The 16,980-nt window shown below is 47.1% G+C and overlaps 1 protein-coding gene across 1 annotated transcript; it reads right to left on the reverse strand.

Moving 5' to 3' along the window:
* Positions 1–13,304: 13,304 nt before the first annotated feature.
* On the reverse strand, positions 13,305–16,057 carry LOC123396489 (leucine-rich repeat receptor-like protein kinase PXC1). Its single transcript, XM_045091407.1, has 2 exons — positions 14,287–16,057; positions 13,305–14,193 (listed from the first exon to the last, which is right to left on the reverse strand). Exons 1-2 carry the CDS (start codon positions 15,833–15,835, stop codon positions 13,505–13,507), a joined length of 2,238 nt encoding a protein of 745 aa, XP_044947342.1. The 5' UTR covers positions 15,836–16,057; the 3' UTR covers positions 13,305–13,504.
* Positions 16,058–16,980: the final 923 nt, after the last annotated feature.

A 16,980-nucleotide genomic window follows, 5' to 3' on the forward strand; every position in this document is an offset into this window, starting at 1 on the left:
GATCTCTCACTAAAATTTCAAGGCGCAATTGTGTTCTCCCCAACTGTGCACTGTTGCTACAGTTCGTCGTTTCGAGACACCACGTGATGATCGGGTGTGATAGACTCAACGTTCACATACAACGGGTGCAAAACAGTTGCACGCACGGAACACTCGGGTTAAACTTGACGAGCCTAGCATGTGTAGACATGGCCTCGGAACACAAGAGACCGAAAGGTCGAGCATGAATCGTATAGTTGATATGATTAGCATAGAGATGCTTACCGCTGAAACTATTCTTGACTCACGTGATGATCGGACTTGAGATAGTGGATTTGGATCATGTACCACTCCAATGACTAGAGAGATGTACTTTTTGAGTGGGCGTTCTTAAGTAATATGATTAAGTGAACTAATTATCATGAACATAGTCTAATGGTCTTTGCGAATTACGATGTAGCTTGCGCTATAGCTCTACTGTTTTTATATGTTCCTAGAGAGAATTTAGTTGAAAGTTGATAGTAGCAACTTTGCGGACTGAGTCCGTAAAACTGAGGATTGTCTTTATTGATGCGCAGAAGGCTTACGTCCTTAATGCACCTCTCGGTGTGCTGCACCTCGGGCATCGTCTGTGGATGTTGCGAACATCTGACATACACGTCTTTGATGACTACATAATAGTTCAGTGCGCAATACTTAATGGCTTAGAAGCAAGGCACCGAAGACGTTTTCAAAACATCACAGAACATAATAGATGTTCAAAGAGATGAAATTGAGATTTCATGCTCGTGCCCTTATTGAGAGGTATAAGACCATTGACAAGATTATTCGCCTACAAAGTAAAGGACAAAAGCTCAAATCATTGAGCATGTTCTTAGATTGTATGAGTACAACAATCGCTTAAATCAAGTGGGAGTTAATCTTCCAGATGAGATAGTGATGGTTCTCAAAAGTCACTGCCACTAAGCTTCTAGAGCTTCGTGATGAACTATAAACATATCAAGGATATATATGATGATCCTTGAGCGATTTGCAATGTTTGACACTGCGAAAGTAGAAATCAAGGAGCATCAATTGTTGATGGTTAGTAAAACCACTAGTTTCAAGAAAGGCAAGGGCTAGAAGGTATACTTGATGAAACGGCAAACCAGTTGCTGCTCTAATGAAGAAACCCAAGATTGAACCCAAAGCCGAGACTGAGTGCTTCTGTTATGAGGGGAACAGTCACTGAGGTGGATCTACCCTAGATACTTGGTAGATAAGAAGGTTGGCAAAGTCGACAGAAGTATATTTGATATACATGATATTGATGTGTGCTTTACTGGTACTCCTAGTAGCATGAGGGTATTGGATAGCGGTTCGGTTGCTAAGTGATTAGTAACTCGAAATGAAAGCTATGATATAAACGGAGACTAGCTAAAGCGAGGTGACGATATGTGTTGGAAGTGTTTCCAAGGTTGATGTGATCAAACATCGCACGCTCCCTCAATCATCGTGATTGGTGGTAAAACCTAAATAATTGTTATTTGGTGTTTGCGTTGAGCATGAACATGATTAGATCGTGTTTATTGCAATACGATTATTCATTTAAAGAGAATAATAGTTATTCTATTTGCTTGAATAATTACCCTCAATGGTTTATTGAATCTCGATCATAGTGTTACACATGTTCATAATATTGGTGCCAAAAGATACAAAGTTATAATGATAGTACCACTTAGTTGTGGCACTGCCACTTGAGTCATGTTGGTGTAAAATGCATGAAGAAGCTCCATGCTGATGGATCTTTGTACTCACTCATTTTTTGAAACGATTGAGACATGCAAACCATACCTGTTGGTATAAACGCACGAAGAAACTCCATACGAGTGGATCGTTTGGACTTATTTGATTTTGAATCACTTGAGACATGCACATCATGCTACATGAAACAAGAGAGTAACTTGTTGGTTGTAATACATTTTTGATGTGTGTGGTCCAATGAGTGTTGAGGCACGCAGTGGATATCGTTATGTTCTTACTTCACTGACGATTTGAGTAGATACAGGAGTATTTACTTGATGAATCACAAGTCTGAAATATTGAAAAGTTCAAAGCTATTTCAGAGTGAAGATCATTGTGACAAGAGGATAAACTGTCTATGATATGATCATAGAGATGAATATCTGAGTTACGAGTTTTTGGTACGCAGTTAAGACAATGTGAAAATTGTTTCGCAGTTCATGCCACCTGGAACACCATAGTGTGATGATGTGTCTGAACGACATAGCCACGCCCTATTTGATATGGTGCATACTATGAAGTCTCTTATCGAATTACCACTATCGTTTATGGATTATGCATTAGAGACAACCGCATTCACTTTAAATAGGGCACCGCGTATTTCCGTTGAGATGACACAGTATAGAATATGGTTTGGAGAAACCTAAGTTGTCGTTTCTTGAAAGTTTGGGGCTACGATGCTTATGTGAAAAAGTTTCAGTCTAATAAGCTCGAACCCAAAAGCGGATAAATGCATCTTCATAGGATATCCAAAACAAGTTGGATACATCTCCTATCTCAGATCCGGAAGCAAAGTGTTTGTTTCTAGAAACGGGTCCTTTCTCGAGGAAAGGTTTCTCTCGAAAGAATTGAGTGCGAGGGTGGTGGAACTTGATGAGGTTAGTGAACCGTCACTTCAACCAGTGTGTAGCAAGGCGCAGGAAGATGTTCCTGTGGCGCCTACACCAATTGAAGTGGAAGCTAATGATGGTGATCATTAGAGCTTCGGATCAAGTTACTACAAACCTCGTAGGTCGACAAAGGTCACGTACTACTACAGAGTGGTATAGTAACCCTGTCTTAGAGGTCATGTTGTTGAACAACAATGAACCTACGAGTTATGGAGAAGCAATGGTGGGCCCGGATTCCGACATATGGCTCGAGGCCATGAAATCCGAGAGAGGATCCATGTATAAAACAAATTGTAGACTTTGGAAGAACTACTTGATGGTAGTAAGACTATTAAGTAAAGATGGATCTTTAAAAGGAAGACAGACGATGATGGTGATAAATCACTATTAAGAAAAGCTCGACTTGTCGCAAAGATGTTTCCGACAAGATCAAATAGTTGACTATGATGAGACTTTCTCACTCGTAGTGATGCTAAAAGTCTGTTAGAATTATGTTAGTAGTTGCTGCATTATTTATGAAATATTGCACATAGGATGTCAAAAACATTGTTTCCTCGACGTTTTCCTTGAGGAAAGGCTGTGTGTGATACAACCAGAAGGTTTTGTCGATCTTAATGATACTAACAAGTATGCAAGCTCCAACGATCCTTCAATGGCTGGTGCAAGCATCTTAGAGTTGGAATATACACTTTGATGAGATGATCAAAGATTTTGGGTTTGGACAAGGTTTATGAGAAACTTGTATTTCCAAAGAAGTGAGTGGGAGCACTGTAGAATTTCTGATAAGTATATGTGGTTGACATATTGTTGATCAGAAGTAATGTAGAATTTCTGTGAAGCATAAAAGTTTGTTTGAAAGGAGTTTTTCAAAGGAAAACCTGAATAGAGCTATTTGAACATTGAGCATCAAAGATCTATAGAGATAGATCAGAACGCTTAATAGAACTTTCAAATGAAATGCATGCCTTGGCAAGTTTTTGAAGGAGTTCAAAATAGATCAGCAAAGAAGGAGTTCTTGGCTGTGTTGTAAGGTGTGAATATGAGTAAGACTCAAAAGCCCGACCACGGCAGAAGAAAGAGAAAGGACAAAGGTCGTCCCCTATGCCTTAGCCGTAGACTCTAAAGTATGCCAAGTTGTGTACCGCACCTGATTTGTGCCTTGCCACAAGTCTGTTAAGAGGTACAGAGAGTGATCCAGGATTGAATCACTGAATAACGGTCAAAGTTATCCTTAGTAACTAATGGACTAAGGATTTTTTCTTGATTATGGAGGTGGTTGAAGAATTCGTCATAAAGGGTTACGTCGATGCAAGCTTGGATACTAATCCGAATGACTATGAGTAGTAAAACGGATTCGTATAGTAGAGTAGCTATTTGGAGTATTTCCAAATAGCACGTAGTAGCAGCATCTATAAGATGACATAAATATTTGTAAAGAACACACGGATCTGAAAGTTTCAAAACCGTTGACTAAAACCTCTCTCGCGAGCAAGACGAGATCAGACCCCAGAACTATATGGGTGTTGGATTTGTTGAAATCACATGGTGATGTGAACTAGATTATTGACTCTAGTGCAAGTGGGAGACTGTTGGAAATATGCTCTAGAGGCAATAATAAATTGGTTATTATTATATTTCTTTGTTCGTGATAATCGTTTATTATCCATGCTATAATTGTATTGATTGGAAACTCAAAAACATGTGTGGATACATAGACAAGACATTGTCCCTAGTAAGCCTCTAGTTGACTAGCTCGTTGATCAAAGATGGTCAAGGTTTCCTAACCATAGACAAGTGTTGTCACTTGATAATGGGATCACATCATTAGGAGAATCATGTGATGGACAAGACCCAAACTATGAACGTAGCATATTGATCGTGTCATTTTATTGCTATTGTTTTCTATGTGTCAAGTATTTGTTCCTATGACCATGAGATCATATAACTCACTGGCACCGGAGGAATACCTTATGTGCATCAAACGTCGCAACGTAAATGGGTGACTATAAAGGTGCTCTACAGGTATCTCCGAAGGTGTCCGTTGAGTTAGTATGGATCAAGACTGGGATTTGTCACTCCGTGTGACGGAGAGGTATCTCGGGGCCCACTCGGTAATAGAACATCACACACAAGCCTTGCAAGCAATGTGACTTAGTGTAAGTCACGGGATCTTGTATTACGGAACAAGAAAAGAGACTTGCCGGTAACGAGATTGAAATAGTATGGGGATACCGACGATCGTATCTCGGGGAAGTAACATACCGAAGGACCAAGGGAATGACATACGGGATTGCCTGAATCCTTGACACTGAGGTTCAACCGATAAGTTATTCGGAGAATATGTTGGATCCAATATGGGCATCCAGGTCCTGCTATTGGATATTGACCGAGGAGTACCCTCGGACTTGTCTTCATAGTTCTCGAACCCGCAGGGTCTGCACACTTAAGGTCCGGCGATGTTTTAGTATAGTTGAGTTATATGTGTGGTTACTGAATGTTGTTTGGAGTCCCGGATGAGATCACGGATGTCACGAGGGTTTCCGGAATGGTCCGGAGACGAAGATTGATATATAGGATGACCTCATTTGGTTACCGGAAAGTTTTCGGGCATTACCGGGAATGTAACGGGAGCGACGAATGGGTTCCGGATTTTCACTGGGGGGGCAACACACCCGGGGAAGCCCATAGGCCTTATCAGTGCCGCACCGGCCCTTAGTGGGCTGGTGGGACAGCCTAAAAGGGCCCTATGCGCAGGAGATAGAAAATCAAAGAGAAAAGAAAAAAAAAGGTGGGAAGGAAGGGAAGGAAGGGAAGGACTCCTCCACCTCCTTAGCCGGCGGACCCTTGGGGTCTTGGACCCCAAGGCAAGCCTCCCCTCCCCTCCTCCTATATATAGTGGAGTTCTAGTGCTGATTTGAGACAACTTTGCCACGCCAGCCCGACCACAAACACCACGGTTTTTCCTCTAGATCGTATTTCTGCGGAGCTCGGGCGGAGCCCTGCAGGAGTAGATCCTTCACCACCACCGGAGCGTCGTCACACTGCCGGAGAACTCATCTACTTCTCCGTCTTGCTTGCTGGATCAAGAAGGCCGGGATCATCGTTGAGCTGTACGTGTGTGAACGCGGAGGTGTCGTCCGTTTCGGCACTAGATCGGAGCAGATCATGAGACGGATCGCGGGACGGTTCACGGGGCGGATCGAGGGACGTGAGGACGTTCCAGTACATCAACCGCGTTTCTTAACGCTTCCTGTTGTGCGATCTACAAGGGTACGTAGATCCAAATCTCCTCTCGTAGATGGACATCACCATGATAGGTCCTCGTGCGCGTAGGAATTTTTTTGTTTCCCATGCGACGTTCCCCAACACAATTTGTGTTACTTATATGGCAAGCATGAAGATAATTCATTTGATTTTCAGGAGTTGGAACTCTTTATTACCTAAGTAAAGACTGGATCATCTTCAATTGTCACATTGGAAGCACCATTGGTGTTACGCCCAGATGCGGTCCTATCCTTATTTTGGCGCGAGGGCCTCGACAGGGATAGAAACGCATCTCGTCATTTTGCAAGAATGGATATCATTACAAGTACATGTGCTGAAAAGATGATTATATGGAATTGGCTTACACTCGCCACAAGCTACATCAGAGTCACATCAGTACAATACATACAATCATCATGATTAAGAGTAGGGTCCGACTACGGACGAAACAAATGATAAAAGAACGACGTCTATCCTTGCTATCCCAGGCTGCCGGCCTGGAACCCATCCTAGATCGATGAAAAAGAAGAAGAAGAAACTCCAAATGAACAATCAACGTGCTCGCGTCAAGTAACCCTTTACCTGTACCAGCAACTGGTGTTGTAGTAATCTGGCAGCCACAGGGACTCAGCAATCTCATTTCCAAAGGTGTCAAGACTAGCAAAGCTTAATGGGTGAAGTAAGGTTAAGTGGTGAGGCTGCAGCAAGCGACTAAGCATTTATTTGAGGTGTCTAACTTACGAGTACAAGAATAAGAGGGAGATGATCTACGCATAGCGGGCATGAACTACTGATGATCAAATGAATGATCATGAACACCTACTTACGTCAAACATAACCCCACCGTGTCCTCGATCGAAGAAGGAACTCATGAAAGAGACAGTCGCGGTTACGCACTCAGTTGGCATGTTTTAATTTGATTAACTTCAAGTTGTCTAGAACCGGATGTTAAACAAAGTTTCCATGTTGCCACATAACCGCCGGCACAGCTTTCCGAAAGATTTAACCCTGCAGGGGTGCTCCAACTAGTCCATCACAAACGACCACATGCTGCGACGGAATGACCTCGACCAGGGAAACCCGTGATCTCCTCGGGTTCCTATTGGAAAACCTCAACCTCGAGATTGCCCAAAGCATCCTCGAAATCCCTCGCACAAGACGCTCGAGAAAGGTAAAACAAGTCCAGCAAGGCCGCCCGGCGTGTCGACAATCCCAATAGGAGCCGTGTATCTCGTTCTCACGACACGACGGATGAGCAATACGTACGGTGGCCGGATAGACATCCCCCAAGTTGCCCCGGGTGGCCCCGCGAGTGGCTCTGTTTTGGACCAGCACTGGCCCTCCCTGTATTATGTTGAATTACTCCTCGGGTAGCGCTAACTCCCTATGTTTTTCAGTGTTAACATAATTATTATGTTGGGAAAATATAGTACCATTGTTGGGCCTTGCCAGACGAGCTTTATCCCAAAACGAGAATCTAGGGGGTCCCCATAACAACCCCAAGCATGTTAGGAGCGCTCATTTATGGAACATAACACCGGTAGCCGAAACTAAGGCGACAAAGGTGGAACAAAACACCAGGCTAGAAAGGCCGAGCCTTCCACCTTTTACCAAGTATATAGGTTCATTAAATTAAATAGCAATCAATAGGGTGATATAACAGGGAACCCATGTTACCACATGGAAGCAATTGCACCTGCCACTAGCAACGCTAACACATGGTTAAGCAAGCGGTAACATAGCCAATCAGTGGTTTGCTAGGTTGTAGAAAGGTTGAAGGGTTTCATGGCAATGTTGGGAGGCTGATATTTAACATGTGGTAGGCACCGAGACATAACGTTAGAAACGAAACAACTAGGATGGCAATGACAGTAATGGTATCTAGGGAAATGATCATCTTGCCTGAGATCCCGCTTGGAAGAAGAACGACTCCGTGAAGCAGACGAACCGACGTAGTCGAACGGTCCTCACATTCCGACACACTTGCGGAACTCTATCGAGACGAAGCAAACCGGAAACAAGTATCAACACCGATATTCACCACGGCACATGCACGACATGATGCAACACATATGATGCATGATCAGTTTCAAATACGCAAGGCATGGCATGGCAATTCACAATAGTCAAACGCTACACATTAAGTGAAACTCAATGTGCAACGAGTTGCATATTGACGAAACTCCACATTTAATTATTTAGTTCACTCCCGTTTATTTACACGACGGTATTAAATGTTGTTAACATGGCAAGGGGTGAAGCACAGATAATCTACCTATCTAGGCATTTTAAATGAGGCCGGAAATGACATATAGCATCTCCGACATGACCCCATGCGTTACATTAGAATTCTATCCAGATCTGAACAAACATGTTTTAGTATTTGTTAAGCAGCAAAATGAATAGGTTCATGTGATTCTACGCGTCGTTCCAATCAATTTACACATAGAGATCATTGCAAACGGAGTTACGGTTCAAAAGATACGATCACCACAAAATATGATGCCATGAATGCAATATGTATGCCAATGACAGCCACAAACATTACAAACCAAGAAGGCAGCAATATATATGAAACTACACGAGATTCTAAACAAGTTTCATATATGACACGTTCAAAACGGAGCCACGGATCAACAATTACAAGCAAAACAAGAAATAGCTACAATCTGCCAAAAACGGCAACATGACATTTTCTACACCCTAAAACAACAAGCTACATAATTCTAAAATGCTCAAACAAGACATGAGACAGTAGTGGTCAAGATGCACAACAACTCCCTATTAAATACAACTAGCATGGAAGCATGGATCACCAGGAAAAGAATTCACAAAATGGCATCTAGCACACAGTTTCAGACTTGGTGAAAATAACAGTTTTGGCAGTGCGGTTTTCAACCAGAAGGCATATTGACAGCAGTAAAACAATATGCTATAGGGCACCGAATGGCATGAAAAATTACAGCATGCTAGAGAATCTTAAGGACTACAAATAACTCCATTGAACCAACCTAAAAGGAGATGTAGATCACTAGAAAATCTCATGGCAAGACAACAACAAAATATTACAGATCTCAGACTTAGAAATATTTCGGCAACTCAAAGACAGCACTACTTTCTAGCATGTTGGCAACTAGCAAACAACACCTAAGTATGGATTTCTATAGCAACCAAAATTACCAGGGGCTAGCTTGCATATCCAAGGGCAATCTCTAGTTCAAAACTAATTCATATCCTGCATGGAATAAATCACACAAAATAAATAAGGGCGCAACATGGCAAAATATCATGCATGCTAACTAGCTCAAAAGCTAAAACTAATTGCACTTATAAATTCTACGGGTTTTTCTATCCCGAAAACATATATAATATGTGGGGTTCGAAAAATAAAACTAGCGCCACAATTAAATGCGCGAATAGGCCTAAACAGATATAGCAAAACTGCTAACGACACCTACATGCAAAAATTCAAACAACTACTCTAAAATACATGGCAAAGGGTCACAAACATCGTGAACATTTTATCTATCGGATTTGAACAATCCAGACGGGCACAAAAATAACTACGGGATATTAACCTATTAGGACAGGACGCAATTCTAGGCAAACAGCGAGTCAAACTACTTCAAACATGCATACAAGTTGCAAAATAATGTTCCACGCCAAAAACTACACAAGTTACATGTACAACTCTTTGCAATCCGACACACGGATAAAAATCTATGGGCGTTTTAAAATCTAGCCTCTATTCTGAAAATACTAATTCGCAGAAAAACCTAATATTTCTATGGGCCGAATCTCTTGATGGGTCGAATCTGACCACGGGCGTCGAATAACTACGAAGTGCATGGGCGAGGGTTAGGGCTCACCTCGGGCGAGGCCCGGCTCGGCTTCGGGCCCACGCGGGCGATGACGCGACTGGGGAAGCCGGCGCTTGCCTGGGCGCTGCTGGGCCAGGGCGACGTGGACGCCGGCCCACGGGGCGGGTCAACGGGAGCGGCGGCCTAGTACGCTGGGCCTCCCAATGGGATTCGATCCGATCTAGCGAAGGGCGACGAGGGTGGCTGCCGGCGGAGCTAAGGCGGATGACGGCGGGTTGGGCAAAACGGGTCGGCGGCGGGTCGGCGAGGGACGGCGACGGGGCGGCGGCGCGAGGGAACGACGGCGACGGGGCAGTCAGCAGCACGGGATCAAGGAGGCGAGGCGCTGGGGAGCTCGCTCGCTCTAGCTTAGGGCGGCGGCAGCTATGGGCTTCGCGGGCCTCCCTCAGGCCCAGGCGGACCCTGGCGGCGGGAGGAGGGAGGCTGAGGCGACCAGGTGGCGGCTGGCACGGATTTCGAGGGCGGTGCTAGGGGAGCCATTTCACGCAGGGTAGGGGCATCTATTTATAGACTAAATGGGCTAGTGTTTGCTACTTCAGGCGTTTTCGGACCCTCCGATCTCGGTCGGACGCTCCGGAAACGTCCTAGGGTTAGGTGGGCTAGGTTAGGCCGTGTAGAAGTGTGTTGGCTAAGATGAGAGGGAAGTGGTGCATCCCAACAACGCGATTTAAAACACCGAAAAACGTCTGATAAATAACCGACAACGGTGCCGCCACGGTCGACCGTTTGGGTATCAAACGGACTCCGATCGCGACGAAATTTGGCAGGCGGCCTACTATATTAAATAAAGACCGCACGCCAAGTTTCAACTCAATCCAAGAATATTTTATACACACTTTTAAAAACAAAATTTTATCGATGTCGCGGGCACGTGCGTGTGTGGTTGGGATCAAAACGGTCAATGACGAAAACAGGGAGAACTGACAACTACTAACGGATGCAGGTTTGAAAACTGGCGGCAGCGGAGTGCCGATGCAATGCAGATGATGTGCATGATGCGGTGATGAATGAGACACACAAACGAACCACACGAGAACGGAATAAAAGGGGAATCTTCTGGAGCGTCGGTCTCGGGCTGTCACAATTGGAAGCACCATTGGCTTCATCAGGAGCTACCACATTGGAAGCACCACTGGAAGCACCATTGGCTTCATCAGGAGCTACCACATTGCCCCTAGTGTTTGCACTTGGTGGTGGAAGTCTAGCCTTCAAATATTTTTATCCAGAACTGTTGTGATCTGGCTCACCACAATATGAACAGTGCATGATCACACCATGTCTTGTTATTTTCTTCCCTCCCTTTCTATGGTCAACCTCTTCAGGTGCTTGTCTCCTTGAAGTGGAAGGCTTTCCTACATGCTTCTGGTACAATGGTGGCAATATTGGGGGGCCCACAAATTTCCTCCCACTCTCTCCTATCTATGCAAGGATAGATAATGTTTCCATATGCCTTCTTTAACATTTGCTTTGAGTAGCAAGGGTCTACCAGTTCAAGAGGATCAATTCTATCATTCCTACAGCAATGCTACCACATGAGAACATGGCACGCCTGATTTCTGGAATCTTCTACAAGTGCATGTTCTCTTATGCATGTCAACTATGTAATCTACCCCTCTGACACCTACTAGGAAAAGTCCATCACCTGAGCAATCCACATAGCATGTGTTTGCAAACTCACATGCTTTCTCAACTTGTTTCCCAATTTTAGGGCATATATTACCTAGCCACTTGTCCGATTCAATCTGCTTGTTGTAGTGCCTTGTCATAAGCTTCCTATAGATTCTGTCAACCATGGTAAGTGTTGACAGCTCCCTAGCCTCCAAAATATACCTGCACTGGTTCATCTATCAACTGTGGTTGGTCTTTCCCTTTTTGCTTTGCTTTCTCATTTGATCTCTTTTCATGTTTCTGCACTAGTTCATCTTCATCTACATTATCTGCATACAAATCATCATCACCATCTCACGTCTCATTGTCACAGTCCACAAGCAGACCAGACTCATAATCTTCATCTTCTGTATCACTTGCTACATCCTCTTCTTCGAGTGCATAGTTCAAGTGGTTTTTCCTGTCACTCCTACTCATTTTTATGTTTCCACCTGCATTACCTTCTTGCACACCATCTGTTGTTCTTCATGTCTTTCATTACCCACATCTGTATGTACTGATGCCCCCTTAACAAACTCAAACTAGTTGACATCATCATCCGCATCACAATCAGGATAGACAACTTGAATAGGGATAGGTGCTTCCTCTCCTCTTCCAAACTCTGCTTCTGCCTGAACTTCTCCATCTCTGATTCTGCCTCAGCTTCTCCATGCTCTACTTCTGCCTTAACTTCTCCATGCTCTGCTTCTACATTCTCTGCATTGCTATGCACTCTCTTTGTTGGGCTGTAAACTTGAGGCAGACTAGCTCCTGGATGATTCACAACATCATTCTCACTAAGGTTAGCTCTGAAGCTATCATCATGATCCAAATAAAGACTGAAAAAGTGATGATCAATATCAAGAAACATGAGCATTCTGCCAGCCTGTCATCATCAGTTATTGCCCCGAGACCATTTGTGCTAAGTGTAAGGATTAGGACACAATAGAAAACCTTAAGCCTCCGTGTCATCTCATAACCTATTTCTTCCACAAGATTTTCAATCATTATAGGTGACGAGGTGACCCTTTCCACTTGATCATACCAAATGGCACGGCCATTCACATAAGAACGGTTCCTACCATGGCCAAGAAAAAATCCACCATGGTTGATCTCCATCGAAAAAGTGTTGCTTCAATGACGTGACGCAACAACAAAAGCACTACATGCATCACAATCTCTTTTTTTAACTCTCAAAAAGCCTAAGCCCCAATTCCCTTAACCCCCAAATTCTAACTGAAAACCATAGAACATCGGTCCAATCTTGCAACTACAACACATCTTAGATGAAAACGCGGCCCTAAAAGAAGGTTCTTTGACGATCAAAATGCACAAAACTGACGAGAAGAAAGGGGGCGGATACTTATTATAGACAGGGGGTGGCGCCCCTTCTGCGCGATGAACAGGGGCCATCCCCGACGCCTCCCACAAGAAGAACACGTGTGGCGGTGACGCCTATGCAACTACGGAGGACCTCTGCGCCTCAGCTTGACTGCACCGTCGACGACCGCCGGGGGCGGCGTCGCCTATGCAGCCGCTCCCCTGTTTAAATCGAAGACGAAGAGGCGACGTGAGTGGAGCAGGAGTGAATGGGTGGATTCCGTGATGGCCACGGGCTCGACGCAAAAAAACGACGGCCACGCCTCGGCGGTTAGCCACCTGGCTTGGACGACCGGTCAACACGTGTTCAACCACGCTGTATCCATCGTGTACGTGCTACAATGATCGTATTTTTTATTTCAAATCGTATTCGATGACCGTGCTACAATAATCGTATTTTTTTATTTTAAACCGTATTCGATGATCGTATTGAAGGTATTGCTAAGTTCAATGACCGTTTGTGTTTCTGTCGCAATTATAATGACCACGAAAGAATTTATCTCTTAAATATGATGCAGAAATACTAGTACCATAGTTGTCAACGCATTAGGACGATAAACATTTCAACATTTCCATGAACGGAACCAGGAAAATGCATTTCAACCCAGAACATCACCAAGCACAGTGAAGAATGCTAGTACGTACTAGCTATGAAAGTGGAGAGCTGATGGTGAACTAAAACTAGTAGCTGAGACCATCGTCCGTGGTGATGCCAATGGACGGCGACATCGATACATCCTCCTCCGGGAGCGGCGACTGGTCCACGGGGACGCTCTCGATCATCCTCACCACGTCGGCCATGGAAGGCCTCTGCTCGGGCAGCTGCGCCACGCACGCCAGCGCGATGTGCAGCAACGCCACCATCTCCTCCTCGATGTTCTTGTACCGGAGCAGCTCCGCATCGAACACCTCTGCCGTCCACTCCTCCCGCACCACCGACCGCACCCACTCCGGGAGGCTCACAGCCGCCTGCTTATCTTTCCTCTGTGCGCTGTTGCCGGCTGCGTCCGGCAGCGGCTGCAGGTGCTGTGCCGGCACCTTGCCGGTCAGCGCCTCTAGGACGAGCACGCCGAAGCTGTACACGTCTGCCTCCTGTGAGAGGCGCTTGTGGTCGCCCGACTGCTCCGGCGCGATGTACCCGCCGAGGCGGGCAATGGCGTGCGCCGGGCTGAGCAGAAGCGCGAGGCCGAAGTCTGTGACGCAGGCGGCGCCGTTCTTGTCGACCAGGACATTGGTGGACTTGATGTTGCCGTGGGGTATGGTGGACTCGCGGTACTCCCTGTGGATGCAGGCCAGCCCGCGCGCCGCGCCGAGCAGCAGCGTCACCCTCGTCGTCCAGTCCAACGGCGTCTCCCCTGTCATCTGGTGCCCTGCACACATTCACCAGACAATGCCAAGAACATCGTGTCAGTCAGACACAGTTCGAATGGAGCAAGAATATGTTGGCGATTCAACAAGGATACCGTGGAGGCGATCATGGAGGTTGCCGTTGGGGAGGTAGTCGTAGATGAGGAGCTTCTCCTGCTTGGCGTAGTAGAAGGCCCTGAGGGGGACGAGATTCGGATGACGGAGGCGGCCGATGAGGTCCATGTACCGGTGGAACTCGTCGCGGGCGCAGGGGTTGGCGTCGCGCAACCGCTTCACGGCCACCATGCGGTCGTCGCCCAGCGCCGCGCGGTACACTGTCCCGAGGCTACCACGACCGACCATCTCCGCTGACGCGCGAAGCAGCTCCTCGAGCTCGAACTTGCTCCTCCTCCTCTGCTGTTGCGCTGTCCAGCCACCACTTGCCCTCCGTCCGGCGCTGCTATCGCTTCCCCCGTCATCGTCAGCTTCGTCGTTGCCGCCGCTTTCGCCGTCGACCCCGAAGAATACCAACTTGCTGCGTGCCCCGTCGCTGTCGCCGCCGTCGCTGCACCTGCCAGCGCTGCCTGGGCGAGCTGGCTGCATGCCCTTGCCGTGGCCGAACATCCCGCCGTCTCCGTCTACCAGGCCCACGCGGCCGCCTCTTTTCCTCTTCGTGGCTGTCTCGCTGCCGCCGCCGGTGCTACAGCAGCAATACGCAACCAGCAGCGACAGCAGCGCGAACAAGAAGAGGCCATTGCCGACGGCAATCCCGACAATCGCGCCTGTGCTCAAGCCCCCCTTGCCAGCGGCTCCCTTTGGTGTGGCCAATGCCGGTGAGGACGAAGCAACGGACGACGACGACGAGGAGGCGGCTGGATTGGACGGCACGACGGACTGCGACGACGATGCAGGGGCGGAAAGCGATGTCGGGGCGGGCTCGCGCGGCATGAAAGAACAGGACGGCAGCGGAGGCATCGTCCCGCAAAGGCCGGCATTGCCGGCGAACGAGGCGAGACCAAACTTGGCGCGCATCGCGTCGGGCACCCTGCCGGAGAGCTGGTTGTTGGAGGCATTGAAGTCCGCGAGGCGGGGCAGGGCGATGGCGAGGTCCGGGAGCAGACCGGTGAGGAGGTTGTCCTGGAGCCTGAGCGTGAGGAGGTCGGTAAGGTTGGCGAGCGTGGCGGCCGGGATGGGCCCGCGCAGGCTGTTGTCTGCTAGATCGAGGCGGACGAGGCAGGGGAGCCGCGCGAGGGCGTCAGGGACGGCGCCGGAGATGTCGTTGCGGGAGAGGTAGAGGAGCTTGATGTTGGGGGCGCCGAGGAGGAGGCCGTCGAGGGTGCCGTTGAGGCGGTTCCCGCGGAGGTCGAGCACGCGGAGCTCGGTGAGGTGGGAGAGCGGGTCGAGGGAGCCCCGCAGGTCGAGCGAGCCGAGAGAGAGCGAGGTGACCCGGCGGCCGTCGGAGGAGCACCCAACGCCGGTCCAGCGGCCGGCGCAGGCGTCGGGCGTGCTCCAGTTGCCGGCCAGGATGCCGTGCGCATCGGCAGCGTGACGGAACATGGCCAGCGCGTCCGTGTCGCTCGGCTTCACCTCCGGCTCAGGCCGCGGCACCGCAGCCGCCGCCGCGGCGGAGAAAAACCCCACGACCGCCAAGAACCGCAGAGCCATTGTCCTCGGGCTTGGCTTGTGGCGAGGCGACGATTCTTTACTTGGGCTAGGAGATTGGAACGGGGGGGAGAGGGAATCATCACTCACACAACGAACCAAAGGTCCAAAGCCATGATCCCTGCCGCTCCATCAATCTGCATTGGGAGAAGAGAAGCGCCGTGCTTTCTCCGGTGCGGCTTTTGATTTTTGAACGGGACGGACTGTGGTGTTTGAAGTCGGAGGGGGGGAGGGAGGGAGGGAGGGGTAGTGATGTGGACTGGTGATGAGCCGTGAGGCGTGTCAGTCCGGATGCTTCCACTTTTCGCTTTCGCTCTGTTCTTGTCTGCCCGTTGGCCCCTATGCCTTCCCTAGCAGCAGCAGCAGCATACAGGCCTGGGCCTTCCTTTGTCTCGTCGTAGTAGTCCATGCAAAGTCAAAAGCTCAAAGGTAATTCAAAAGCCGTAAATCGCGTAGTAACAGTTTAAAACACAGCTTTGTAAAATAAAATCCATAGTCCCGAATACCATGCAAAGAATTCCATTTCCCTAGTTAATGACAACACAAAAAGGTTGGTGTTTGCCCTGACAGAAGACGTGTGCTTCTACATTGTCTGTAGAAATCGGGCAACCGTGCACTCATTTCCTTTCGCAGAACACCTCATATGACGTGCAACAACTTCTCATGTGCCTCCGGCACGACGGGAGGCAAAAGAAAAGTATATATCAAAAGTCCATTTCTAAGCCGAGACTCATCTATGCCCTGCCGAGTAAAAAATTTATAACAAATATTAAAATAATTAAAAACTTCTAATTTTGTTTGGGTGATAAATAATTTGATGAGTGAGGTTCACTAAATATATTGTATAATTTGAACATCTGAACAGTTCTCGATAAAAGAAAAACAAATTGGAAGTCTCTAAAAGAGTTTACTATACATGCACCGTTTTGATCCGTTTTATCCTTTTTGCTGAAAGCTGCTCACATGTTCAAATGTTACAAAAATTAGAGCGGACCTCACGCATCAAATTATCTATCACCTAATTTTTTTTTTGAATTTGTTTAATATTTGTTTTGATTTTTTACTAAACGGGCGCAGATGAGCCTGGGCACCGAAATGTCGTACTCAGTATATATGCTCTACTACCTTATACTCCCTTTGTACCTAAG

This window comes from Hordeum vulgare, chromosome 5H, assembly GCF_904849725.1.
Source record: "Hordeum vulgare subsp. vulgare chromosome 5H, MorexV3_pseudomolecules_assembly, whole genome shotgun sequence".
NCBI classification, from domain to species: domain Eukaryota; kingdom Viridiplantae; phylum Streptophyta; class Magnoliopsida; order Poales; family Poaceae; genus Hordeum; species Hordeum vulgare.

Bases quoted from the DNA above. Each gene is read 5' to 3' on its own strand.
- LOC123396489 (XM_045091407.1), bottom strand. From the start codon at position 15,835: ATGGCTCTGCGGTTCTTGGCGGTCGTGGGGTTTTTCTCCGCCGCGGCG. The intron at 14,194-14,286 runs GTATCCTTGTTG...GAATGTGTGCAG, and splicing joins CCTCCATGATCGCCTCCACG to GGCACCAGATGACAGGGGAG.